Here is a 26,672-nt window from a genome sequence, read left to right as displayed (position 1 = left end):
GCCAAAACCACTGCAGAACATCGCTTCTCGCGGGAGCATGAACTGGCAGTCGAGCGACCTACCATTTACGTTGCATGAGACAATTTAGAAGCGTCTGCTCGAATTCTTCGTATTTTTTTTAATCTATGCGTACTTGTCCCACGTCCTTTGTTCCTCTCTTGTTTCCTGTCCTTTTTCTTGTTCTGTCTCTCCCGCACGAGTCCGGCCTCCCAATCGCAAGCCACCTAGAGCCCTGGTGACTTCGTACATCGGTGGTTGGAGATCCCACGCGCCGAAGCGTCTCTTTGCCACGAGCAGACGGTCGCCCTGGTGCCCTCGCTGGCACCGGTGGACGCAGACCTCACCAGACATGGCCGACTCAGTAGGCAAGTTTTGCTGTGCAAGGTGGATGGGGGCGAAATGACGAGGCTTTATCTAACGTCACATCTCACCGTCAGACCGGGTGTTTGTGCATGCGCTCAACACCGTCAAGAAGATACCCAAGACTGGAGCAGTGCGACCGCCACCCCCAGACCGGATGCGCCTATATGGCCTCTACAAACAAGCAATGGAGGGCGACGTCGACGGGGTCATGGAGAGGCCGAGTGTAATAACCGGCTTGGCCTCGGATGACCTGCAGCGGGAGCAGGATAAGTGGGATGCTTGGGATTCGCAGAGAGGCCTCAGCAGGACTGAGGCAAAGCGGCGATATATCGAGGCACTCATTGAGACTATGCACAAATATGCAACGACACCGTGAGTGGCAGAGCCTTCAGATGACCCCGCCCTGGACGAGTTGAGCAAGTTGCTGACACTCGCCACGCAGAAATGCAGCCGAGTTGGTATCCGAGCTCGAATTTGTGTGGAACCAGATCAAAAACAACAGCCCCAGCTCTTCGGAGCTTTCCGCAAAGCAGCTCGGTGCGGACAGTGGCCCCCATCGATTCGCACAACCCATGTCTGGTACGGACGGCCCCTTGAAGGTCCTCAGCCCGATGAGCGAGGAGGACGAGGCGGAACATGACTATCAGAGGCGTATGGCAGCGGGCGATCCTGATGAAGACGGCGAGTACGTCAAGAGAGGGGACAAATGGTCCAAGAAGATGGAGCGAGCAATCGTACGACTATCTACGGAAATAGCAGCCCTCAGAGAGCAAATCACGACAGGCCGAGAGTGGCGGTTGAAGAAGGAGCGCAGTCTCAGCGCCTGGATGGGCTGGATATTATGGGTTGTCATGAAGCATCTGGTCCTCGATGCGTTCCTCCTGGCTCTGGTTCTGCTATGGATGCGAAGGAGAAGGGACAGAAGACTGGAGGATCTGGTCCGGGCTGCGCTCAAAATTGGGAGAGAGTACATCCGCAAGGTCCTGCCATCCAGATGAGAGGCAGCTTGGGACTTTGAAGCCCAAAATTAACAACAGCTTTGATTGCTGGGAAGGAAGAGCCGGCCGTGCATCCGAGAGGTGAAGCCGTCCAGGTTTCCACAAGTAGCTCAGCAACCCCAACCCACTCTCCGACAAGCAAGTTCCAGCCCTCCAAAAGGGCAAAAGGGCGAAAGGGCGACTGGTGTATTGGGAGCACGTGCACCAGCTGGTCTCGACAGACCTTGACAGCTTGTCAGGAGAGACCGACGTCGTCCATCTCCACCTCTGCTTAAGTGCGCTAGGAAGCGGTACACCGGGTTATGAGACATCACATTACTTCTGTGCATTGCATTGAGAAGCAGTGCCAGATCCCACTCAAGAAGAAGGCCCCGGAGTGTAGAAACACGGCTGCGTTTTTTTCCAGCTCCCTGCACGTTGATAATATATCCTTAGGAGAATCATGATAAATGCAAAAATACCAGAATACGCCCTCCACCGGAGTTACTTATTTATACAACATTGGGAACGTCGCATCCGCAGTTGGAGAGATGCCAATCACCCAGCCCCGGCTCATCGCAGAAGTTTTGTCACAGAGTCGTCAATAGAGGAATTCGCTTTGAAGAACCTATCACTAGAATTTCCCAATAGAAACACTGGTCAAGGGACCGTTGTGGAGCCATTTTGGGTGTGGCGTTGTGTGGCATTGATCTATATTGAGACCACAGTTCTTTGTGATAACGAGGCCCATTCGAACATTATTATTTTTTTTGTCAGGAAAGTTGTCCTGGACATAATGTATAGAAGTGGTGTTGTGCCGTGCTCTTCCCAGGTTGAAGTTCTGCCCCTCACAGCTGGACTTTGCGTCGGCCAATTGTGTATCGTTCTCCGATCTCTTTTTACGTCGCATTATCAGATAACAAGAACGACACCAAGTCACACGCTCAGCCTCTTGGGTAGGAACATTGAGACGACAGAGATCCTGCAAGGGTTAAACTCGTGCTTTAAGAAGGCTTCATAACCTGTTTCTGCATCCTTCCCTCCGGCAGCTGCCAGGCATTCGGTCGAGAACACTACTAATTTCGACGCTACTGCGGAACCTCTTGCCTATTGTAACGACAACTTCAAGGCAACGCCCTCGTCACAACCAGCTTGATACCGGATACCTAAAATGGCCTCGTCTTGTACTGGTAACCCTGGAGGTGAAGCTCAATTCGGGTGCGACACGCCGGCCGCAGCGGCTGACGCGACGCGGGACTCACCTCCGCCCGAGGAAGGTGAAGACGAAGTGGCGTTTACTCACACCGTTCCCGCCATCTTCGTCCCGCTCAAAGACGATCTCCTGCAGCCTATGAGACCGGCTGAGAACCGCATTGAGTACCTGCAAAGAATGCGAGACAACCTAGACACCAACGAGAAAGCGGTGAGAGAAAATTTGGCGTTCATGTTTGAACGTGAAGCTCGACGCCGCATCGCCGCGGCCAAGAAGAGGCTCGAGGGTCCTCTCTCTGTACCTCACGAGCCACAGGAAATCGGCTGGGATGAGGCCGAAAAGCTTTTTGCCAACGTCGAGGCCCCCGCAAACCCTCATCTCCACTACCATCTGTCACCGGAGAAGCTGGCTGAGTACAGCAACGCGCCTGTCCGCGTGCCTGCTGGACTGCCGCCCCATGAACGAACGGCGCGGGAGCTCCTTGACGTGGCGCACCACGGTGCAAAGCAGATGGAGGCATATAGCAACAAACACGTCAAGAACGTACGGCAAGGTCTGGACACAAGTATTGAGAGGGCGAAAAGACAGCCGTGATCTGCACATGGCGATACGGCAGCCATAATGACCGTGGGATTCTCCATTACATTGCAGACCTCCCAGTGGCGCTGGCGGGATCATCAACAGCGTTCCCCTGAGCCCTCCTACCAGCCGCTCCTGTGTCTGCTGCCAAATGATGGTCGCATATGCTTTATGCCCATAGAGGCAAGAGAGCTTCAAGGATTCTGGCTGGCCTTCATTTTGCCGAAGCCGACGAACAACATGTGGAGGCAGCACATTTTGAGAGGTCACTACATGGTCATTGGACGTGAACAGATCATCAGTAGGATGTTACATGGCTTGCAAGATGCAAGGGAAAGACACGCCTTGCTAGTTGCGACTATCGTCTTGTACACGAGCTCGTGAAGGAGATTTTGGGATGTAACGACCGGCGGTAAGAGGCATTGCACATTGAGCCACATTGGCTCTCACATACTTCCATAATCGGCGTCTGAACTTATTCTAGAGCACAAGATAGAGGAGAGCTCGACCGATACACAGGCTCTGCTTGCGCGGAACCATGCTCGAGCCCACCCACAATAAATGTGCACATGGTACAATTTTGTTTGGTGAGGAAAAAAGTAGATCGTAAACGCGGGATCCGCCAACGAACGTGAAGTTTTATAACGAGAGCTCCAGAGTGGGCCCCATCGCAGCTCCAGCCAATCATACCCCCGCACTTGGTAATCGGGCATTTCCAGCGCCACTTCGAACCTGGAGACGTCAACTATTCCAAACGATCCATCCCTCAAGGGCCTACACGACTTTACACTCGCCGCCACCTCTTCTTTCTTCCTCCTCCTTCTGCCTTCCCCTTTTTCTGTCTCCGTCGGGGCGACACGATGCTGCGACAGACTCTAGCACGTTCGGCTTGGCGGAACGGCAGGCGACCGGTGGCCAGCGCCGCCAGAGCTTTCTCTGCGACAACTCAACGACCTGCTGAGGTCGAGCTCACAATTGGTATGTGGACACGACCTCCAGGGTATCCGCGGTGCGGGAATATCTGCTAACAACCCTCGAAGATGGAAAGAAAGTCTCCATAGAAGGTACAGTACTTCTCCGGTGTCAATTGAATCGTCTTCGTCTGACAGTGCCGTAGCCGGCTCGGCTCTTATCCAAGCATGCGAGAAGGCTGGATCGACCGTTCCAAGGTATGCCAGGTCCCTTTCTTTGGACCCCCTCATTACTACTCTGCTGACCTAGACTTCTCCAGATATTGTTATCACGAGTACGAAAACCCGATCCGCATTCACCCGACCCGTAGCCCTAGAAGTCGAAAGCTAATCGAACATGTAACAGGAAGTTGATGATTGCGGGAAATTGTCGTATGTGCCTGGTTGAAGTCGAGAGAGCACCAAAGCCCGTCGCGTCATGCGCATGGCCAGTAGCACCCGGAATGGTCGTCAAGACCAACTCACCGCTTGCCCACAAAGCCCGAGAAGGTGTGATGGAGTTCCTGCTGGCCAACCACCCCCTCGACTGCCCCATCTGCGACCAAGGTGGCGAGTGTGACCTTCAGGACCAGTCGATGCGATACGGAGCGGACCGCGGACGATTTCACGAGATTGGGGGGAAGCGTGGTGTGGAGGATAAGAATATCGGCCCGTTGGTCAAGACATCCATGAACCGATGCATCCACTGCACGAGATGCATCCGGTTCGCAAACGATATCGCCGGAGCACCTGAGATGGGCTCAACGGGCCGTGGCAACGATATCCAGATCGGTACATATCTGGAGAAGAACCTCGACACCGAGCTTTCCGGCAACGTCATCGACCTCTGCCCCGTCGGAGCTCTCACTTCCAAGCCGTATGCCTTCCGTGCAAGACCCTGGGAGCTGAAGAAGACGGAATCGATTGATGTTCTGGACGGACTTGGCTCCAACATCCGGGTTGACGCCCGTGGCCTCGAGGTCATGCGTGTCATTCCCCGGCTGAACGACGATGTCAATGAGGAATGGATCAACGATAAAACCCGGTTTGCATGCGACGGCCTGAAGACACAGCGGCTCACTCTGCCTCTCATACGCCGAGATGGCAAGTTTGAGCCTGCAGACTGGGAGCAGGCCCTCACAGAGATCGCCCAAGCTTGGGAGAAGAAGGCGCCGAAAGGCAACGAGTTCAAGGTCGTCGCTGGTGAGCTGGTGGATGTAGAGTCCATGGTCGCCATTAAGGAGCTTGCCAACAAGCTCGGCTCCGAGAACCTTGCTCTCGACATGCCTTCTGGTAGCCAACCTGTCGCTCATGGTGTCGACGTACGGTCCAACTACTTGTTCAACTCTCGGATTTGGGGCATCGAGGAGGCCGACGCGATTCTGATCGTGGGTAGCAACCCCAGACACGAAGCCGCCGTGCTGAATGCACGCATCCGGAAGCAGTGGCTCCGGTCAGATCTCGAGGTCGGCCTGGTCGGTGAGACTTTCGACTCCACCTTCGAGTTTGAGCACTTGGGCACCGACCTGGCTGCTCTGAAGAAGGCCCTGTCTGGGTCCTTTGGCAAGAAGCTCTCGTCTGCAAAGAAGCCCATGGTCATTGTGGGCTCTGGCGTGACGGATCATGCCGATGCCAAGGCATTCTATGAGACCATTGGCGCCTTTGTCGACAAGAATGCAGCCAATTTCATCACCGAGGAGTGGAATGGTTACAATGTTCTCCAGAGGGCAGCATCTCGAGCTGGCGCATTTGAGGTCGGCTTCGTCACACCATCCGCGGAGGTCGCCGAGACGACTCCCAAGTTCATCTGGCTGCTTGGCGCGGACGAGATTAACGAGGCCGACATACCGAAGGACGCTTTCGTCGTTTACCAGGGTCACCATGGTGACAAGGGCGCGCAGATTGCCGACGTCGTCCTACCGGGTGCTGCGTACACGGAGAAGAACGCGACCTATGTCAACACCGAAGGCCGTGTCCAGATGACAAGGGCCGCAACAGGACTCCCTGGTGCTGCTCGTACCGACTGGAAGATCATCCGGGCAGCAAGCGAGTTCCTCGGAGCTCCTCTGCCCTATGATGACGTTGCTGCTCTGCGCGACAGAATGGTCGAGATTAGCCCTGCCCTTGCAGCCTACGATGTTGTCGAGCCCGTTGCCCTTCAGCAGCTCAGCAAGGTGCAACTCGTCGAACAGAACAAGGGTGCCAAGACCACTGGAGCACCTCTGAAGCTCCCTATTGAGAACTTTTATTTCACAGACGCCATCTCGAGAAGGTTCGTTGGTCCGCGGACATCCTACAATACCTGCGACTCCGCTGACAGCATTTTCATAGTTCGCCAACAATGGCCCGTTGCTCAGCAGCTAAGGCAACTGGAGATCCCCGTACGAACTTCAGTAAGTGACTTGTTCAAGACCTCGAGCCACGTCAGCTACATGAACCATGCTAATACCAAAACACAGTGGCTCCAGGTATCGAGGAAGATAAACCCATGGGACAGGTTGCGTATGGTGCATAGTGATTAGCTGGGCTGTAATAAACGGTAAAAATCACCTGGCTTCCTGGGGCTTCTTTTTCCGTTGTGGTTGCGGGCATGCTAGCAGGTTTTGTTGTACATATGTAGGAGTCAAGGGTCGCTACGAAGACAAAATACATCAATTTTGCAAGAGATGATTTCCTCGCAATGGTGATCAGGGAAAGTGATATTGCCGTGTGTGGCAGACCTGTCTGCAATCGTAACCAGGCTATTGTCTCGGAAGGGGAAGGAGGGAGAGGAAAGGCGAGAGGAGAAATAGAAGAAGAAAGAGGATAGACTTCTGTGTGTCTGTGTAGATGTAAATGGGCTTGCTAGAGTGCTTGTGCTATGTTGTAGAGAGGATCCCCCTTCTGCTAGTTCATATTTGGCTGTATTCACAGTACTTTATACAGCGTCATCCAGGTACACCGTTTGCTTCTAATGAGTACTGCTGGATCTTTACTGCTTCAACGGCAAGTTCTTCGTTGAATCCTTTGGGGCCGACACACTATATGTGGGTGTGGTAATCTCGTGAGCTCTGCCTTTGGGTATCTTATGTATGCTCCTAATTCTAGTCGCCAGTGCAGCGAGTATATATGACCCTGAATATAGTGCAGTGAAGGCGAGAAGGGTCCGACTGCAATATAGTAGGCTCGACTGGGTTCGTCATGTAGCCAGCTCTGCCGTCTCCTCTTGCTCAGGGAATGACTGGTCGAGAGCACCCTCCAGTCCATGCCCCCTCGCCTCCGAGGTACCGTCTGCCACGGGCTGATCTTTCTCCCAGGGTTTCCGAGGCCTCTGCATCGAGCCAAAGGGCGTTGTAGTCTGCTGGTATCAGCTGACATGCCAGCCAAATAGGGAGGGATAAACGACGCTTTACTCACCGGATTCCTGGCCACGACATCAGGAATCTGTATGATGCCTTCCACCGGCTCGCCCGACTGCACCGCCTGGATGATGGCAGCGAACTTTTCTGGGTAGGGGACGTGGTCGGACTCTTCGTCGTCCTCGTTGGCAGCCGACGGCCGCTCAACGTATAGCTCGCCTTTGGGTGCGGCCCTCATCCAATCTGGAGCTGACGGGTCTTCATGTGCAGCTCCAGCCCCCGTCTCGGAGCCAAGAAGCTGCCTCATCCAAGCTTCCTTCTCGGCTGCAGCCTCTGCCACCGCGCCAGGCGCAGAGGAGGAGGAGGGGGGGTTGGTAGCGGTCCTGGAGGCAAGCCTGTCGCGGTGGCCGCACAGTGCTTCCAGGAGTGTCCACTCCCATATGCGAGGCTGCTGGCCAGCCAGATACTGCTCTCGCAGCCAGGCCCTGTAGGTAGCGTAGGCGACAGTCAGGCCGCTGATGCGGGCGAAGTAGAAGATGCGCGAGTGCATAATGATGTCGGCCTGGGAGGCTTTCATCGCGAGGGCGTGGTGGCCGCCGAGGGCCAAGACGAGGCCTCCCTTTGGGTGCCTTGTGTGTGAGCTCGGTGACTCGATCAAATCCTATCGTCTCGGGCAGGCGGTTGGGGGACAGAGATGACTGATTATATTTATTTATTTATGTTTGACTTACGAGGAAGTCCTTGTCCAGGTCCCACCTGTAGTCGTGAAAGGACCGGAGCGTCGACTCGCCATCTTGGACGGGCGGGGCATCTGTGGGACTCGCTTCAGCCATTGCTGCCAGGAGAATTATATCTGCTCACAAATCGAGCCTTGAAAGGTTGTGGCAATATGGATGGTATGAAGCGAGATTCACAGAGTCCAAAGTACGAGATCCTGGCACGTGGTCCCGCAGGCAGGGTGAGAGGTCCGAGAGGCTGGTAAAAGAGGTGCAGCTTTCGAGCCAAACCCCTCTAGCATCACTGGTTATGTGAGCTGAGCATGCAGAGTCGGTTGTACCAGAGGATTCAGAAAGTCCTCAGAGGGGATATGGAAAGAGGAAGCCCCGCGAGTGGGATCCGGGTCGGGACCGTAGCGGAGTCAAGCTGCTCGGACCGTAGCGGAGGTGCCCGCCGGCGAGACGAACACTTGGTGTACCTGACCCCATGTAACGGCGGGCTGGTCACTGTAGTTGGAGGTGTTGGAGTTCCGCAACGCCCCCTTCTAAATACACTAGACTACTGCATAGCACAGATAGAATGAACGGACAGACCCTCGTCCAAGATTGATTGCACCATTATGGCTTGTTACTTGGAAGGTTCTTGTCCATAAAATGCCATCCCATCAGAACAAGTGCGGCCATCTACCCTGCTAGACAGTACCTTATCTACCGAGTGCCCTATGACCTGCTGTGACGTGAGCCTATAGCGCTTAGCGCGCACGGGCCATTATTACGCTGAGAAGACCCTAAAAGACAGGGGGACGGTAGGTGGGTGGTCCCCTAAATGAACCTGGTAGTGACATAGCAATCAATACCTGTAGTTTATTCTGCTGCTGCTGCAGTCATCTGCGTACTTTCATACGCACTGATCTGCTCCGTCGACCTCCCAGTTTCCAGCCCGCTCACAATCGACGCTGCCTGGTGAGGATTGCCTCGCGAGTCCTCGACAGCACTCCCAATGCGTCGCGTTGCAGTGGAATGGCTTCGGTCGTGTCAGGGTACCGTCCGAGGCCATCGAGGTCTCTCCCACCTCCGAGCGCTCTCCCACCTCCGAGCTCTCAGTAGCCGCAGGGGCCTCTACTCATACGTGCGCCCCAGCGTCCAGCACCAGTCGTCTCACATCACCTCCAACAACAACAATTACTACAACCACTCCCTCCGGCTCTCGTTCTCGACCTCGTCTGCCTACCTCTCGCGCTCCCAACCCGAGGCTTTCTCCAGGACCAAACCGCCGTCCTCCATGGTTACGCGACGCGCCATCGTCGGCTTGGTGTCCGGCCTCGTGGGCTACGGAGCCTGGTACACATACACTGGCAACTCCACCGTCAACTCGGAAGCTCTGACCCAAGGTTTCTCCTCGTCGTCCTCTGGCACCCCGACGAGCCTCGACAACACCACACCGACCCGTTCTATCCTCGTCATAGGAGCCGACGAATTACAGACCGGGACCTTTGTTGGAGAGGGGCCCATCACCAAGACCACCGACGACGAGGGCCGCACTGTCGTCGAGATGCTCACACCCGACCAGTCCACCCAGAAGCTGAGGAAGATGGAGGAGTCGTATCTCGTCAACAGAGGTAGGGGCGTCTTGAGATACGATCAGGTCCAGCTGCCCAGTAACAACCCGATCGAGGACGACCACGCCGAGAAGATTGTGGAGGTCCCTGTCCGGGCGAACACCGAGTCCGGCAGCGACTGGATGTTCTGGGGCGTGTTTGATGGGCACTCGTAGGTTCATGGCATTTACAAGCCCCCAAATGACACTTATTGGCATCATGCCGCTGACCGTTCGGGTGTACAGGGGCTGGACGACCTCGGCAAAGCTCCGCCAGACATTGATAAGTTACGTGGCGCGCGAGCTCAACGAGACGTACAAGGCTGGCGGTAACGCGGACGCGGTCGACGCGGCTATCAAGAAGGGCTTCACCCGTCTTGACGACGAGATTGTCCACCAGAGCGTGCAGGAAGTCCTCAAGTCGAACTCCAGGTCCGTCGCTGCAGAGCTGCTGGCCCCGGCCCTGTCGGGCTCCTGCGCCTTGCTGTCGTTCTACGACAGTAGCTCCGGCCTGCTACGGGTGGCCTGTACCGGGGACTCCCGTGCGGTCTTGGGCAGACGGTCTGAGAATGGTAAATGGACTGCCACGCCTCTGTCTGTGGACCAAACTGGTGGAAACCAGGATGAGGCCAACCGCATGCGAAAGCTGCACCCCGGCGAGGAGCATGTCATCCGGAACGGCAGGGTGTTAGGCGGTCTAGAGCCCACCCGTGCTTTTGGTGATGCCAGCTACAAATGGAGCAAGGAGATCGCCAGCCGCCTGCGCGAGTCCTTCTTCGGCCGGGCACAGTCTCCCCTGCTCAAGACTCCGCCTTATGTCACGGCCGAACCGGTTGTGACGACCACCAAGGTCCACCCCGAGAAGGGTGACTTCCTGGTTCTGGCTACGGATGGGCTGTGGGAGATGCTGACTAACGAGGAGGTCGTCGGCCTCGTCGGGAAATGGCTGGAAACTCAGACGAGCAAGGCCTCGACCTCGCAGTTCGACTCGGTGTGGTCCAAAATCTTTGGGGCGCAGAAGAACGGTCTTCCGGTAGAGCACGGCAGCGAGGGCGTGGTCGGGGACGGCCAGAAGACACCGATACGCGTGCGGCAGTGGGGCATCTCCAGGGACGACGACAGGTTTGTCGTCAAGGACAATAATGTCGCAACGCACCTCATCCGCAACGCGTTGGGTGGAAAGAACGAGGAGATGGTGTCCGCCCTGCTCACCCTCCCGTCTCCATATTCGCGGCGATACAGGTAGTGTGGATCCTTTCTGGCCCAGCTGTCTCTGTTGCATGCACTAACAACTCACTGCGCAGGGACGATCTCACAGTTCAGGTCATTTTTTTCGGCAACGGCGAGAGGGCTCAGAGTGAGAGCCAGGAGATTGTTGTCAACGACGAGGCCACGGCACCTCCCCGGCCCAGACTTTGATGATAGAGCTAGGGTGACAATCAACCCGGACCATGCAAGCCATGTTGTCGATTTATGTACCATAGCACGATCATCACTACTAGTACAGAGCGAGGCGTTACATGAATCGTGACCTTTTTTCTTTTTTACTCTTTTCTTTCTTGTGCAATAGACGCTACGAGGCCCGCCCGTCAGTACAAGAATGACCTGCGTCTTCCAGCCAGGTTTAAGTCCAATCATTCGTCGGCAGGGGGCGCAACTCAAAACCAATGATTTGCAGGAGAACAGATGCAGTTTGAGAAGCCCGCAGGAAGCGTGAGCATCTGCCTGTACTACCGTGCCACGACCCAGGACCCGAATTATTTTTTTTGGCCCATCTCCCTCCCTCTCTTTTTTCTTCTTCCATTTGTGGGGGCGTCTTAACTTGGCACGTTGGTCAGCAAGACGTGCTCCGCAATGACAGGAGCTTCGGCCATGTAACCAGCTTTGGTGGGGGTGGGGCATTCTGCTGATATGAGACGCCTGGAGCAACGGTCCAGACGTGTCCGCTCAAGTAGCTCCGGACCATGGTTGCTGAATGACATCATTCGGGGGGAGCAATAGAGATTACATATTATGTCGGAGTAATACTATGTATGAGAGCGATCGCACAGGATTGTCAAGAGGAGAGAGAGAGGAGGATAGAGGTCTGTCGTGAAGGACCATAGAATTGAGGGAGCAAGAAACAGATTTTTGCGATCAACCGATCGTGTCTTTTTAGGAGCGAGAGAGAAGGAAGAAAAGGAAGGGGGAAAAGTGAACAGGGTTTTCGGGATGGATTAGTTGGCCATCGTCAGCCCAGCGCCAGGCAAGCCAGCTGTTTGGTGGCCCTGGCGGCATAGGGACCTGCATGACGACCTGCAGAGGCCAGTTAGCTAGGGACGTAGGAGTTCTGTTGCCGAATTTATCGCACAGGCTTCCTGCAGGAGCCAAGCAGCAAGGTAGGAATCTAGCCCACCAGGGGCGGCTCACGCTATAGATATTACTACTAGTACTACCGTTACTTAGTTACCTAGTATCGTCCATTCCCACGGTGCCCGCTGGCCTTCTTCTTCTCTCCTGGCCACGAGAATTTTAGTCGTGCTCACCCCAGTGCTGCAGCCTTTCTTCGTTTCTCTACAACCTCGAGGGCCATCTCTTGTTTTGTTTTTGCAAGACCTTGAAGTCCTATACTGCCTATACATTTCCCTCCAAGCTCTGCCCAGCGGCCTTCGACTCCTCCAGCCCTGTGTCCAGTTTAATATCGCTCTTCACGTTCTCTGATAGCTTCGGATAGTCGCGGTAGAGTGATATTCTCGACGCCCTCGTGCTGCCTGCTCTGTCTGCTGGCCTTTGCCCTTCAATTGACTTCTTTTCGATCCCGGCCGTGCTTTTGTCCAGCCTAGGCGCACCCTTGAGTCTCGACCTGCTCCTCCCACCACAACCACCACCACCAAACCAACCATGGTCGTCTTCGATAACCATGAGTTCCTAACCGCGGAGGAGAAGCGGCTGAAGGAAGACCGCAACCGTGAAAAGTACTGGAAGAAGTGGGGTTCCTATCTCGCTGAGCGACAATGGGCCACAGGTTCGTCCCATACCGCTCCCACGACTGCCCTTCTGCCTACTGGGCGCGTGGCTGCAAGAGGTTCTGAACTGATTCCGCGACACTGCAGTGCGAGAGGACTACAGTCACGATGGTGACGCATGGAGCCGTAAGTAACCACCATCTGCCCTCTCCTCCAAGCTCCACCTCCAGCTCCATGAGCTTGAAAATCTGGGGTCCCCGGATCCTGAGTCGGATTGAGTCTGGACAGCACAGCTAACGTATTAATCCGTTTCCACAAGACTTTCCTCACGACCACGCACGATCCAGGGCCTACCGCTGGGGTGAAGATGGCATTGCTGGTGTTTGCGATACACACGGCCTGCAGAATATTGCCTTTGCGTTTTGGAACGGTGAAGAGTGCGTTTGCATACTCCGCTCCCCCAAGGCTGTGCTGCTGGACGTGAACGCTGACGGCAGATCAGTCCCTTCCTCAAGGAGAGGCTCTTCGGCCTGTCCAACCCGCAGGGTAACCATGGCGAGAGCGTCAAGGAGGCTCATTTCCACCTCGACAATACTCCAGTCAGTAGTAACTCCCGCTCCCGTTGACTGTCAAATTACCTCTTACTGACGCTCAAATTGTGCTGCAGACTGTAAGCCGTCCCACCCCCACATACATACCACACCTCGGTTATGCAAGGTGTTGATCAATCACACTCAAGAGCTAACCGGTACTTTAGCATTCGTACATGAAATTCCTGTACAAATACCCCCAGTCCGAATTTCCCTACGATGAGCTCCGCAAGGAGAACGCAAGGCGCGGCAAGCAAGATAAGGAGTTCCAGATCCTGGACACTGGCTGCTTCGAGGATGACAAGTACTGGGATATCATAATCGAGACGGCTAAGGAGGACGATGACCCGGATGAACTGCTCTTCCGTGTGACTGCGTGGAACCGAGGACCGCAGGCTAAGCCGCTGCACATCATTCCTCATGTCTGGTTTCGTAACACCTGGTCCTGGGGCCGTGAGCCCGAGGAGAACAAGCCGTCCATTGGCATGTTTGCCGAGAACATGGCCAAGTCCAAGCATCACTCACTGGGCGACCGCTACTTCCTGCTCTCCCCCTCTCCCGGTGTTGGTCCCAGCGGAGAAGACGTTGACCCTCAGATGATCTTCACCGAAAACGATACCAACTTCGAGGTTCTCTATGAGGGCGAAAACCCCCAACCTTATGTCAAGGATGCGTTCCACCGCCACATTGTCAATGGGGAGAAGGACGCTGTGAACCCCGCTCGTACTGGAACAAAGTGTGCTGCTTGGTTCCCATTCAATGAGGCCGGGGGTGTTCCTCCTGGTGAATGCGCTGGTATGTTTTGACAACGAATCTGACCTACTCGCGGACCACCCTCGCTGACTTCTCCAAGTTGTCCGTTTCCGCTTTACCAAGAAGACCGAGACATATCTCGATGAAGAAGAGTTCGACGACATCATCGAGCGGCGCAAGGAGGAGGCCGACGATTTCTACTACCGGATCAGCCCCCTGCCCATGTCTGATGACCTGCGCAACATCCAGCGACAGGCCTTCTCGGGTATGATGTGGTGCAAACAGCATTACCTGTTCATCTGGGACCACTGGGCGAATGGCGACCCGACCCAACCACCACCGCCCGCCAACAGGAAGGCCATCCGTAACGAGCAGTGGAAGCACATGCACAGTGACGATATTCTGTCTATGCCGGATTCGTGGGAGTATCCTTTCTTTGCTGCATGGGACAGCGCTTTCCACTGCATCACCTTGGCCATGATCGACCCGGACTTTGCCAAGAAGCAACTCGACCTGTTTACACGGGAGTGGTACTGTCATCCAAACGGCCAGCTACCTGCGTGAGTTCTTTTTACTTCCCTATGTCCTACGTTCCTCGGTCTATGAATGATGAAGGGAAAGCTAACGCTGCAGTCAGGTACGAATGGAACTTTGGAGACGTCAATCCTCCGGTCCACGCGTGGGCGACGTTCCGAACCTTCAAGATCGAGCGCAAGATGTACGGCCGACAGGATCTGGACTTTTTGGAGCGCGTATTCCAGAAGCTGTTGCTCAACTTCACCTGGTGGGTGAACCGCAAGGACGTTGACGGCAAGAACGTGTTTGAGGGTGGTTTCCTGGGCTTGGACAACATCGGACTCTTCAACCGATCCGAGCCATTGCCCACAGGCGGCACTCTTGAGCAGGCTGACAGCACGGGCTGGATGGCTTTCTACTGCCTCTGCATGCTCAACATCAGCCTTGAGCTCGCCAAACATCGACGCATCTACGAGGATATCGCCTCCAAGTTCTTTGAGCATTTCATTCTCATCAGTGACGCCATGACGTTCCGGACGGGGCAGAAAGACGAAAAGTCGTTGTGGAACGAAGAGGACGGCTTCTACTACGACGCAATCTCGTGGGGGGGTCCTTGGATCCAACAGCTGCCTGTCCGGTCGCTGGTTGGCCTGATTCCCATGTACGCGACGCTGACGCTGGAGCCAGAACTCATCAACAAGCTACCCTCGTTCAAGAGGAGGCTGGAATGGTTCATGAAGCACAGGGCCGACGTGACGGAAAGGAACATGCACAGCATCCGCAAGCGCGGCAAGGGGGACCGCATCCTCTTGTCTATCGTCAGCAAGGACCGTCTCGAGAAGCTGCTGACGCGGATGCTGAACGAGGACGAGTTCCTGAGCCCCCACGGCATCCGGTCTCTGTCCAAGTATCACAAAGAGAACCCGTTCTCGATGGAAGTGCACGGACAGGAGTTCAAGGTAGGCTACGTCCCGGGAGACTCTGACAGTGGGCTCTTCGGCGGCAACAGCAACTGGCGAGGCCCGATCTGGATCTGCGTCAACTTCCTCCTCATCGAGTCGCTGCAGCGGTACTATCTGTTCTTTGGACAGAGCCTGAAGGTCGAATGTCCTGTCGGGTCCGGCGATTACATGCATCTGGGTCACGTCGCCGAAGAGCTTCAGCACCGCCTCCAGCACCTATTTGCCCGAGGCGATGACGGCCGACGGAGCATCAATGGGGGCAACGACACGCTCGACTTTGATCCTCTCTGGAAGGACAACTTGTGGTTCTACGAGTTCTTTGACGGCGACACAGGTCGCGGACTGGGAGCGACGCATCAGTGCGGCTGGACGGGTCTGATCGCCCGACTGATTCATGACACAGGGTAAGCAGCAGGGCAGAAACCATTATCTGTTTGTAACCGCTATGCATACATCATATCGCTAACAAAATCTCAATAGTGTCAACTGCAGGCTCCCGCAGACCCCGCGGACACCTTCTGTCGGCATGGCACATTACTTCGATGACGTCCTCAGCCGGCAAATCCTGCCCAGATCGCCATCGAAGCCTCACTTCCGGCGGTCCTCGACTGCGCGGTCTATCGGAGCGCGCAGTGACTTTGATGAGAGCGAGGCAAATGGCTACGAGGACAATGGGTATCACAGCACAGGGGGCGGTAGTGTCGTGCTCCCCCAGAACCCAGACGACCTGCGCCAGAAGGCTGAAGCCGACGAGCACATGCGCAACTACATCACGGAGCAATTGGAGAGGGTCAAGAGCGAGCAGATTGCCGATGACTACGAAAAAGGTGACGAGTTCGAGGCTCTGCCCTAGAGAAAGGGTGTTGTCACGCAAGCATACGATCAAAAGTCATCCTTACCAAACTTTCTTTGGATACAATAAATTACTCAGCGACGGTTGGAGAGACCTGGGAGGGCTTCTAGAAAGTGGCACCAGAAGAAAGAAAGGAAAAAAACAAAGAAGAAAAGTTGCTGGTAAAACTAATATTGGCCTTGTTTGACGGCAACATGGCAGCAGAATACGAATATGCTTTAGACACAGACAGACAGACAGAAACCTAGAAGCAGAAAACCTATTAGAGTGGCATTGATAAGACCTATACAAATCCAATTGAAGTTTTTCTCTCTATACGTGTATGTGTGCGTGTGTGCTCGCTCAATCACGAACTGCAGCTGCATTGCATAGCCCTCTCGAACTTGGGCACATCGCCGGTCCAGCGAGCTTCCTCGTCCTTGTCTCCACTGTATAATGACCCCTCGAACTCTCTACCGTCCCACTCGTCTTCGAAAGGGTGCAGCGCCATGTGCATGACCCGGCGGAGCACGTCTCTCTCGCCGCCCTTCTCGACCCTCTTGATAACCTCGTCGAGGATGAAGCTGCGCGGGATGAAGCTGGGGTTGACCCGCTTCATCGCGGCGATGCGCTCCTCCTCCTTGGCAGCGTCGTCGACAGTCCCCTCCGCGGCCCCCGCGCTCCAGTCCTCGAGGACGCGCGCGCGCCACTTCTCCAGCCAGCGGGCGACTCTCTGACGAGCCTCGTCCTCGGACACGCCGGTGGCGCTGATGCCCTCCTTGTGGAAAAAGACAGCGGCCTTGTGCCGCCTCGCGTCGTCGGTGGCCAGGTCGGCGGTCCTGATGGTGCTGAGCCGGCGGAAGAAGTGGTTGAAGTCCAGCTCGAGCGCCTCCATGGTGTCGAGCAGCTCGCTAAAGAGGTCCTGGAAGTCCTGCTCCTGGAACCTCCGCAGGCCGAGCCTGGCGGTCATCAGGCGCTTGTACTCGGCCAGGAAGACGGCCTTGTACTCCTCGCCGGCCTGCTCGATGAGCTTCTGGGCCCGTGCCACCAGCTCGTCCGCCTCGGGCCCCTCCTCGGACACGCCCTCGTTGATGAACTTGTCCGAGTCGACCGTGGCGCCCGCGCCGATGAGCTCGCCAATGGCCTCGCCGAAGCGGACCAGGTTCCACCATATGATCGTGGGTTGGTTCCTATAGCTGTAGCGGAGCATGTGGTCGTCGTGGTTGGGGGTATACGCCGGATCAAAATTGTCCAGAAAGGCAAACGGCCCAAAGTCGATGGACAGTCCGCAGATGGACGTGTTGTCGGTGTTCAGCACGCCGTTCATGAAGCCATAGGCCTGCCATTTCGCCACGACAAGGGCATTGCGCCGGACGACCTCTCGATAGAGCCTCGCGAAGCGGTTCTCAGCCGCCTCGGGAGGGCCCTGCACGTCGTCCCTGCCGGTCACGCCACGGGGCGGAAACTCGAGATCCGGCGCCTCGGTGGGTGCAGATGGGTCGCTCAGCCTGCCAGGTAGTCGGTCCCAGCCGCCCAGGACCTCCTCGGCGACGTAGCTGGCCAGTTTGCGGATCATGGGCCTCTCGCCGCGGGCGCGGAGGATGTCGAAGTTGCCGAGGCGGATCCAGCTCTGGGCGAACCGCACGACGATGGCACCGGGCTCGATGGTCTCACGGCGCACCTTGCTGTGCGGCAGCAGGGAGAGGGCCAGAGCGCGGGTGCTCGGGATGCCCAGCGCGTTCAGCGCCTCGCTGACGACGAACTCGCGGATGCTGGACCGCAGCACGGCCTTGCCATCTGCGAAGCGCGAGTAGGGAGTCATCCCAGCGCCCTTGAGCTGGACCTCATATCTGCTATTGTGGGACGTCGTCTCGAACAGGCTGATGGCTCGTCCGTCGCCCAGCTGGCCGGCCCACTGGCCGAACTGGAAGCCTCCGTACAGCTGCGCCCACGGGTATCCGCCTTCCATCTTGGCCTCGTCCCAGCCCAGCAGAACATTCCCGGCTGCGAGCTGGCGGAACTCGTCCGTGGTGGCCTCGGAGGGCGCAATGTTCAGGTCGTGGAGTGCGGCAGGGGAGACGGCGAGGAGCTCGGGGTCCTCCTGCGGCTCGGGGCGCACCCAGGTGAAGAGGCCGCCGCGCACCTGGCGAGGTGTGATCTGGTCGCGTGGCGTCTTGTGAGACTCTGCAGGCGTCGGGAAGGTAGGATCGGGCGGGAGGAGGGTGGTGAAGCGCCATGACTTGGGAAGAGAGGCGAGGGTGTGGCCGCCGCCGTCGTGGTCAGAGGCTGCAGGGCAGGACTGCGCTTGCTTCTTCAAGCTCTCGTGACGTTGGTCTCCTTCGGTGGAGGACTCGTGTGCAGACGCCGTCGTCGAAGCTGGCGCGATGCCATTACCGCTGTTGATGAGGTGGTCGGCCATTGCGGAGGATATGCGGCGTCGGAGGGAAAACGAGCAGGTCGTGGTCGGGACTCGCCACACTGGACGGAGGAGAAGAGGGCGGAAGGGCATCTATTTGCAGCAATGACACCACCCTTTTCTCAGCAGTAACAGGTCTTGGAGGACATTGCTATCGCACGCTTGCTCCGAGATGATAATTTCTGGTGTAAAGTTTGTTCCACTGTAGTACGAAACAGTAGTAATTGACTTGGTGGCGAGGAATTAAATACTTTCAAAAGTATTGACTAGCACAGTATGATGTCAGATCCTCACCTAAAGTACCCTCAGGAATGCTGTGATTATAAAGATACAGTAGTGTAAGTGCCTATTACTCTGTATTAGGTAAGCATAACAACACCATACTTCCAATGTAGGCGAAGTAGAAACCAGAATATTGAAACAACTGTTTAGTTATTATTATACAAAATTGGCATGCCAGTAGTATAAATTGGATGTCTAGTGAATGCATTCCAAGGTACTGCCCCTCCTTTCTTGTATTAGGACAGACTTCACATCATCGGCTTCCCAAATCTCCATGGAAATACTTGCCCAAATTTATTACATAGACCAACCGTTTTGAAACAATACTTGCATATCTATGCTTTCAGTCTATCAACAATGGGTTGCTGTATAATCTTATGATACTGGCCACACTCATTTTTTCATACAAAGTCAAGGAGCAGACACCTGTTTGTCTTCATGATTCGATTTTGTCAAATCTTGTCTGACTGACTGTAGAACCTGAATCACGATGGCCAGAGCTATCGAGGAAGAGAGCCACTCATGAATCAACAGCCATCTCTGATCAAAGAGGGCTAAGAGACGTCGTCGTCATCATCATCAATGCACCTGAAGTGGTCCTGACCAAGACAACCGATGAGTTTCATTACATCATTACTGATATAGATGATTAAATTTACACTTTGTGTAAATGCATCTAGCCAGAAGAAACAGAGGAACAAACAAAACAACTAGTTGGGCTTCCCACAGAAAAAAGATCCTGATATCTTGCCGAGATCATCTAACATACAGCATCCCCCAAGAACGTTGTTAGGTCTGCAGAGTTCAGTCATCTCCGGTGAGATCGACCAGCACCTTCTCGCCCTCTTTCGTCTTGATCGCCTTCACCGGCCGCTCTGGCTGAGAAGCCTCGGGGCCCTCGTCCTTGACCTCAACATTCGCAGATCGCTTGATGCCTCGCTGTTCCAGTAATATGAGCAGACGTCAGGTAAATAATTTATGGTCATATTCTGGGAGAGGGCTTACCTGGCTCTGCGACAGATACAAGCCCGCCAGACGCCGAACTTCGTGCTCCGGGAGTCGGTCCAGCTCAGACTCCACAAGAGGGCTTTGCGGTCGAGGTAGCACCATCTCTTTTTGGAGAGCCTCTGTAGTTACCGTTAATGTGTATCCCGTTGATCTCTTTGCAAACAATCAGTCATGATCAGACCCACGTTTAGAGCGATACTTGAATTCGAAGACCGCCAGTGGCTTCGCTGTGTCGTCTTTATAATACACGAGACGTCGCCTGTTTGAGTCTGTGGTGCGCTCAGCTGCAGAGAGCCTGGTGTTGATCAGCACTCACCATAAGAATTTCGTGCACTTTTGAGACCTTGAAAGAGTTATAGCTTACATAGCTCCATGAGACACTGATCGTCCTTTCAGAGCCTTCTCGGCAAAGGTGAATTCGCCATCCTGTCCGAGGCTTGTGAGGTCTCCTTGTCTATGACGCGGAACAACGTCTCGCGAACCCTCCCCTGCAGCGACATTCTTGTGATGAGAGACTTACCCAGAAGTCAGGTCAGCAACTAGGAACGAACTGAAGGGGTAATGGCACGACCACCAGCACGCCTTCAGGAGTGATCACGTTTTCCCACCCGAGTCAAGTGTTTCCACACGCGTCAAACCTGTCAAAATAAACCCCAAAGTTGTAAGAAAGTGTTGCTACGGAGCTCTAATCCCAGGGTCCTCTATGCTTGATGTCTACTCTCCTGCAGTTAATTATCTTTTTCATAGCAGTGATCCTTTTGCTGAAACTGGAGGAGACAAGAGGGGGAAGTGGCTACGTTTGGAGGGTTGTAAGAAAGTTTGGAAAGCTTAAGTCTGTCCCCTGGAAGGAGGGGGGACCAGGACCACCTATATATAGACAGAATAGGCTTATACAAGCCAGGGGTTTCCCCTACAGAAGCTCGCAGCTCCACGACGACCCTTTCTGGGACTGTGTCTGCTTGAGGTTTTGGGCTTGAATTGTCATGATCCTGTCCAGAACTGGAGTTCGACGTATCCATGTCTACCATTGCAGAAGCTCGTTTTTCTTCTCTCTTTGTTTCCTTATTTGCCGTCATGGTTAGTGGTGTGAGTCAAGAAAAGGCATTCTTGTCGGTCCGAACCCCAGACCTGCGCCTATTTCCTCTTCAAAATCTCGCAAGCTTGCGTGGCAGCTTTTACCCTTGACTCTTCCTTAAACAGACAACCGGTGACATCCGTGACATAACGACCGCCGACCCTCACCTCACAGGCCCACTCCTTCCCATCACCATCATCCTTGAGTGTCTCCTTGACCACATACTCCACCCTCTCCCTGCCCGCCAGCCTTCCTAGCTCTTCCTTGGGGTGTAGCACATGCACCTGATCCCTCAGCAGCCTCTTCAGGTACGGCAAGACACCTGATCTCGCGACAAAGGCCCTGCAGGCATCGAAACCAGGGCCCGCGTCTACCCAGATGGCCCCGACCAGCGCCTCGAAGAAGTCGGAGTAGAACTTCTGCGCGTGGAGGCGGGCGAACAGGGCCCAGGGGTAGTGCGTGCCAGAGCGCATGGCCTCGAGGATGGGATCGCGGAGTTCTTCGAAACGCGCCTTGGTGATCTCTCTCTCCATGGTGAGTTCCGCGGAGGACTGCCTCATGAACGACCAGAGAGGAATGGGGACTTCGGTCTGCTCGAGTCTGGGGCTGGCCTTGTCGCTGGTGCTGTCGCCACTACTTTTGCTGTCGCTGTCGCCTTCGTTGGCGCGGCAGACCTCGAAGCCCATTTGCTTGTAGCTCCACTCCATGATCAGGAACCCTAGGATGTCGGCGTTGACAAGTGCCGTGCGCAAAAGGTGCATCTGCCAGTTCTCGAGAGCCGGTTCGAGGGCGAAGACCTCCTCGACGATGATGTAGTCGAGAATGGCGTCGCCGATAAACTCGAGGCGGTCGTAGCACGCCACTGTTCCGCTGACATTGTAGCTTGGGTGTGTTACGGCTTCCACGAGAAGCGCCTTCTCGCAAAAGCTGTACTCAATCAGCTGCTCGAGCAGCTGCAGATCTGCAGGAAGCTTCATGCCCTTCGGCTCGGCAGCCCCGAACAGGATGTCTCGCACCTCGCTGAAGGGCCGCGGCTGGCTTTCCGGTATAAAGAGACGGATGCACTCCAGAGCCTTTGGCAGTCCGCCATCGACGAACGACACGCCAATGAGAGCCTCCACTACGTCCGCAAGCGTCTTTGGTGACAATATGCGCTTAGATTCTGGCTCCTGGTCTTGTTTGGCCAGATCCGACATGTATGGAGGTTGCCATCCCTTCGTTACAAGTTGCTGGGTGACAAGAAATTGGTCTAGCTCGGCATCACAAGCTGCCCGGCACAGCCTGGCATTCGAGACCAGTCTATCTTTCATAAGAGACAGAATGCCCTCGGGCAGGTGCAGTTCTTGAGAAAAACATTAGCTCATGTTCCCACAGGGAAGAAGAAAAAAAAGAAGAGAGAAAGAGAGAGAGAGAGAGAGAAAGAACAAAGAAAGTACGCAACGACGGCTACTAGCAGTGTAGGAGAGTGGTAGGGCTTTGGGGGTGACGGCTGGCATCCATAGACTCACTTGTTGCGGCAAGATTAACAGCTGTGATGAATGTGTCAGTCTCGGCCTCGTCATGATTTATGCTGCGAGTACTTACTAATGCATGTTTTGAGGATACTGTCGCCTAGAAACTCAATCCTCTCATAGTTCTCTGGAGTTCGTGCACTCTTGGCACAGATGGCCTCCACAAGCATCGAGACATTGGAGATTCTCAGTGGTGCCAGCACCTTCCTTGAAAGCTCAGCAGCCACCAGATATAATTCAGTATAACAGACTAGAGAAGGCATGAGCAGACCCATCTGCGCATACACTAGGGGGATGCGGTCAACTGTGGTTGTCTCTGCCGGCAGAATGTAGGCGTAAGGTTTTGTGCTGGGAGAATGCTGAGGAGAACATGGTCGGTGGAAGAAGCCTGTCTTCTTGGGCCATTTTCTTACAGACAAATAGGTGGCTTCTGTCGGGTCTTCATCAAAGCCCCTGTACACCTTTCGAATGGACTCGGCTGGGGGCTTGGACGGCAATACAGATTCAAAGTAGTAAGGATGTCGAGACTGGTCTCGTTCGTCGCGCACCAGATAACTCGATCCATTGGCTGTCACAAGGCCGGGGGCGAATTCGACCTGTCCAAGCTGTTCCATCGAAAGCGGGCCAGACTTGGACACAAGGCGCAGAATGCAGTCATCTCGGATGGTCATGTTGCGATGGCCGTACGCCAGTGACAAGAGAACGGAAGTATGGTCCTGCTGGTTTATGGTGGTCTGATCCGCATGTCGCACATCAGTGTCAGCCATCACCGCATCCGAGTCTATGCGTAGGGTCAGTTGGGCGCGATGGTCCCACCACACGACCATGGGCTTCATCTCAGGCAGAGCAACAGGGATGGCGAGTTCGAACTCGCAGAGCTCTGAGTTGTTCCCGTCCGACACCTTTAAGGCTCGGCGGCAGAGCGGTACGTCTCCTTGAGTGCACGCCGCAGCAATGCTCAGCCAGGGATTGTACAGCCCCCGGACTTCCCTCATTCCAGGGCGAACCTCGAGCTCGAGCTCCAATCTGTCCCTCAGGGGCAGAAGGTGGTCGTCCACAAGTCCTGCCTCGTACAGAGCCTTATAGGCCTGAAATGCGGCGTCCATGCACGCATTCTTTTCAGACACCCAAGTTCTGCTGCTGGTGACCTGGCGGAGGGCCTGGGGCACCGAGACAGGTAGCAACACGGTAGCTTTCAGAAGGGGTTGGTCCCCGGGTTGATAGCCTTGGCTCACTTTCTCAATGAGATAGTCGGGTTGAGTTTGGACAAATTTACGTGATGCCAGAGTCGATACAAAATGCTGCAGATGTGATTTCGCGTCGTTGATGGTGAGCCGTGCCCCGGTGCTCTCGACGCGCAACTCCTCAGGGTAGTCAAGAGCCTCAGAGTTCTCGATTGCTTCGAGTCTCTCATGTTCTCGCTTCTCGTCTTCGTACTGTAGCTTCATCTGAGCCTCGAGAGCCTCCCAGTCAGCTTCGGCTTCGTCCTCCACGAAGAGGTAGAGATGCGATTGCCGCATGCGGGCCCGACCTCGCCTCTGGATGAAAGCTCTCAGGTTGTTCGGCTTGTCGAAGCATATGATGAGATTGCAAGCAGGCACGTCAATCCCTTCCTCCAGAACGCTGGTTGCCACGAGCATATTTTTCCTGCCCTCCCGGAAGGCCTCCAGGCACTGAGAGCCGCCTGTTTCGGGCAGGTCCAAGAAATCGCGTTTCACGCCTGGCACGAAAGAGGTACCGACCATGGTTCCTATGCGAAACTTGCTGCTGACCTCCGGATGGGTTGTCAATATGTGGGAGAGCACCACTGTGGTAGCCCTCTCTTTGACGAAGCAGATTGCTCTCGCGTCTTTGTCGTAATTCAGGAGCACCTCGATGATCCGCTGGACCTTTTCTGACAGGCCCGAGTGTGTAGTCAGGGGTGGAGGAGGCTCGATGTTGGCGTCCTGAAAGACCCTGGCTAGGAAGATCACCTCAGCGTCCCTGAAGCTCTTGCTGGAAGCTCCCTGCCTATAAATGCCAGCCAGGAAGAGCCGTATCGCCTCGGAGATGAACCAATCCGCAGCCCAGGCGCCAAGCTCTTTGGCCATCTCCATACTCCTCCTACAGAACGATTTCATGGTATCCTGTACATACGTCCGCTTCTCCTTGATCGCCTTCTCGAGTTTTCTCCTCGAGCGATCAGATATCTCGGCCCGGAGAGACACAACGTACGGATCCTCCAAGATGTTCAGCTTGTTGCGAGCTGCCATCAGTTTTGTGAGGGACTCTGAAAAGCCAGCGGCGTAGGGCTGTAATTTCGGGTTGTATATGATACTGAACAGGGCAGGGCGCTGCGAGTTCGCTATGAGCTCCTCTCTGTGTCTTGTTGGGCTCCGGCAGACAGCGTCTAGCGTGGATTCGAGGCGTTTGAGGCTCGAGATGTCGGAGCGTACTACCGGACTCGCCGTCAGGCCCAGGATACGAGGCACTGGTTCATGTTTGGTCTTGGATTCCCAGTAGAACTCCTTCATGACTCTACTATAGGCATGATTCTTGTTGCAGTGGTGAGCTACGGCTTGTCATTAGCAAGATGCAAAGATGGATGTTTCATTTCATACCACTCACCCTCGTCGAAGACCATGAGCGCGAGTGATGAGATATTGACGAAACCATGCAGGAGAGCGTCAAGAAGCACTTGAGGGGTCGTTATGATGACCTTGACGTTGAGGAGGGCGCCGTCCCAGGTTGTAGAGGACCAGCTGTCCACCTTGTCGGCGCCTGTGACGATTTTGGTCTGGACCGAGGGGATCTGCGCCTTCACGACCGCGTACTGCTGAGCACACAAGGACACTGTGGGCGTGAGAAACCAGACCACCTGGGAACCGGCTGGTCAGCAGGAATCTACATGATGCTGAACCTGGTTATGATTCAATAGGGATAGCTTAGGGAACGACATGTTTTCTCTGATGAATGTGCTGCCCTGTGGACGTACCTGACCCTCGGGCATCTCCTCAAGCTCTGCCTTTATTCTCAATATAGCCCTGTGGAAGCGGGTTAGAAGGCTCGCACAAGAGAGAGACTGTTGTTTGAAACATACACATGTGTCTTCCCTGAGCCTGTGTCCATGGCGCAAATGATGTTCTCCTTGAGGCTGGCCTCGAGCATCTCCAGCTGGTACGCCCTGGCATCCATCTTAACGATGTCCTTGGGAAGCTGCTCCTTAGGACGAGGCTTCCCCCCAGGAGAATCTTCCTCCGAGAGATGTCCATCGTACCATGCCGCCCCAGTTATATCCTCCTCGGCAACGACCTGGTTAATCACATCCTCAAAGTCCTCCGATTCGGAGGAGGATGAGTCGGTATAGTACGCCATCTTGCAGCGTCGTACGACAGATCTGACCCAAAAGGACAGGCTAAGAGCCTCAGAGTAGGAGCGCTTCTTACGTGGAAGAGACGACGACGCGCGTTGGTGTGCGCGAAACGCGGTGAGTAGCGGCTGTCAGAGGCGGAGAGAATTTCTTCCGGATTGGCAATTGAGGGGGGGAAGATGAGGAAGAGAGATGACAAAGAGGGAGGAGAGGAAGAGAGAGAGAGGAAGAGAAGGTTCTTGTGTCCATTGCAAGATCAAGATGTTTTAAATGTTCCCAAGGCACATGTCTGTTTCACTTCGCCCTTTCTTTCGACTTGGGCGGCAGGATATGCAGGAGGCCTACTGTACCACTGACTGACGGCAGAGACCAGCTCAAGTCTTGTACAGCACAGCACAGAACAGGCCTTGTGTTGGAAGAACCAACTACTTTTCGAGTCTGTCTGACTAATTCAATTGTGAGATGGAGAATTTTCTGAGTTTAAGTAATGTTGAGATCAACAAACCAAAGAACACATCCCATCTCAAGATTGTTGTTGTTGTTGCTAATGCTGTTGCTCTTGTTGAAAGAAATCCTTGGTCGCGTGTTGGGCTGCTGCCGTAAATTCTAGAACGTTGTACAGAAATGCACTTTACAGATCATGTCTTATCTGTAAATAAACCTTTTAAAATATGGTAGTACCTTTTCGTCTCAAGTGTTT

The 26,672-nt window shown here is 54.8% G+C and overlaps 9 protein-coding genes across 9 annotated transcripts; 5 read left to right on the top strand and 4 right to left on the bottom strand.

Annotated features, from left to right (window-relative positions):
• Window positions 1–349: 349 nt before the first annotated feature.
• On the top strand, window positions 350–1,361 carry M406DRAFT_339205 (acyl-CoA binding protein; the record flags this gene model as incomplete). The annotated part of the gene is made up of 3 exons (XM_040921429.1): window positions 350–365; window positions 438–735; window positions 806–1,361. The coding sequence occupies 3 exons, from the start codon at window positions 350–352 to the stop codon at window positions 1,359–1,361; spliced, it is 870 nt and encodes a 289-aa protein (XP_040776829.1).
• A 1,150-nt stretch (window positions 1,362–2,511) lies between these two features.
• Window positions 2,512–3,706, top strand: M406DRAFT_351196 (uncharacterized protein; the record flags this gene model as incomplete). The annotated part of the gene is made up of 2 exons (XM_040922603.1): window positions 2,512–3,096; window positions 3,205–3,706. 2 exons carry the CDS (start codon window positions 2,512–2,514, stop codon window positions 3,514–3,516), a joined length of 897 nt encoding a protein of 298 aa, XP_040776828.1. The 3' UTR covers window positions 3,517–3,706.
• Window positions 3,707–3,937: 231 nt separating this feature from the next.
• On the top strand, window positions 3,938–6,748 carry M406DRAFT_346054 (NADH-ubiquinone oxidoreductase 78 kDa subunit mitochondrial precursor). The gene is made up of 7 exons (XM_040922139.1): window positions 3,938–4,110; window positions 4,173–4,196; window positions 4,250–4,305; window positions 4,368–4,378; window positions 4,450–6,354; window positions 6,414–6,475; window positions 6,542–6,748. The coding sequence occupies exons 1-7, from the start codon at window positions 3,993–3,995 to the stop codon at window positions 6,595–6,597; spliced, it is 2,232 nt and encodes a 743-aa protein (XP_040776827.1). The 5' UTR covers window positions 3,938–3,992; the 3' UTR covers window positions 6,598–6,748.
• Window positions 6,749–7,272: 524 nt separating this feature from the next.
• M406DRAFT_242511 (uncharacterized protein) lies at window positions 7,273–8,214 on the bottom strand (the record flags this gene model as incomplete). Its single annotated transcript, XM_040916172.1, has 4 exons — window positions 7,273–7,419; window positions 7,479–7,722; window positions 7,855–8,039; window positions 8,152–8,214. Coding segments are annotated over 4 exons (639 nt in total), but the record flags the coding sequence as incomplete, so codon positions are not given.
• A 1,204-nt stretch (window positions 8,215–9,418) lies between these two features.
• M406DRAFT_346053 (protein serine/threonine phosphatase 2C) lies at window positions 9,419–11,256 on the top strand (the record flags this gene model as incomplete). The annotated part of the gene is made up of 3 exons (XM_040922138.1): window positions 9,419–9,906; window positions 9,980–10,975; window positions 11,038–11,256. The coding sequence occupies 3 exons, from the start codon at window positions 9,419–9,421 to the stop codon at window positions 11,150–11,152; spliced, it is 1,599 nt and encodes a 532-aa protein (XP_040776825.1). The 3' UTR covers window positions 11,153–11,256.
• A 1,357-nt stretch (window positions 11,257–12,613) lies between these two features.
• On the top strand, window positions 12,614–16,666 carry M406DRAFT_290120 (Six-hairpin glycosidase; the record flags this gene model as incomplete). The annotated part of the gene is made up of 8 exons (XM_040918888.1): window positions 12,614–12,737; window positions 12,826–12,864; window positions 12,998–13,115; window positions 13,181–13,277; window positions 13,436–14,063; window positions 14,122–14,581; window positions 14,659–15,903; window positions 15,980–16,666. The coding sequence occupies 8 exons, from the start codon at window positions 12,614–12,616 to the stop codon at window positions 16,350–16,352; spliced, it is 3,084 nt and encodes a 1,027-aa protein (XP_040776824.1). The 3' UTR covers window positions 16,353–16,666.
• A 32-nt stretch (window positions 16,667–16,698) lies between these two features.
• Window positions 16,699–18,722, bottom strand: M406DRAFT_60432 (uncharacterized protein; the record flags this gene model as incomplete). The annotated part of the gene is made up of 2 exons (XM_040924681.1): window positions 16,699–18,570; window positions 18,660–18,722. 2 exons carry the CDS (start codon window positions 18,720–18,722, stop codon window positions 16,699–16,701), a joined length of 1,935 nt encoding a protein of 644 aa, XP_040776823.1.
• A 1,111-nt stretch (window positions 18,723–19,833) lies between these two features.
• M406DRAFT_329717 (uncharacterized protein) lies at window positions 19,834–20,537 on the bottom strand (the record flags this gene model as incomplete). The annotated part of the gene is made up of 4 exons (XM_040920457.1): window positions 19,834–19,968; window positions 20,035–20,190; window positions 20,354–20,380; window positions 20,520–20,537. 4 exons carry the CDS (start codon window positions 20,535–20,537, stop codon window positions 19,834–19,836), a joined length of 336 nt encoding a protein of 111 aa, XP_040776822.1.
• Window positions 20,538–20,998: 461 nt separating this feature from the next.
• On the bottom strand, window positions 20,999–25,977 carry dcl2 (dicer-like endonuclease; the record flags this gene model as incomplete). The annotated part of the gene is made up of 6 exons (XM_040918288.1): window positions 20,999–22,454; window positions 22,621–22,641; window positions 22,697–25,174; window positions 25,231–25,480; window positions 25,598–25,646; window positions 25,703–25,977. The coding sequence occupies 6 exons, from the start codon at window positions 25,975–25,977 to the stop codon at window positions 21,172–21,174; spliced, it is 4,356 nt and encodes a 1,451-aa protein (XP_040776821.1). The 3' UTR covers window positions 20,999–21,171.
• Window positions 25,978–26,672: the final 695 nt, after the last annotated feature.

Source organism: Cryphonectria parasitica, assembly GCF_011745365.1.
Source record: "Cryphonectria parasitica EP155 unplaced genomic scaffold M406scaffold_4, whole genome shotgun sequence".
In the NCBI taxonomy this organism is placed as follows: domain Eukaryota; kingdom Fungi; phylum Ascomycota; class Sordariomycetes; order Diaporthales; family Cryphonectriaceae; genus Cryphonectria; species Cryphonectria parasitica.
This window is presented reverse-complemented; position numbering and strand designations above follow the sequence as displayed.

Excerpts from the sequence above, each read along its gene's own strand:
- M406DRAFT_346054 (XM_040922139.1), top strand. The coding sequence starts at position 3,993 with ATGCTGCGACAGACTCTAGCACGTTCGGCTTGGCGGAACGGCAGGCGA. Across the intron at positions 4,197-4,249 it reads AAAGAAAGTCTCCATAGAAG|CCGGCTCGGCTCTTATCCAA; the intron begins GTACAGTACTTC and ends ACAGTGCCGTAG. Across the intron at positions 6,476-6,541 it reads AGATCCCCGTACGAACTTCA|TGGCTCCAGGTATCGAGGAA; the intron begins GTAAGTGACTTG and ends ACCAAAACACAG.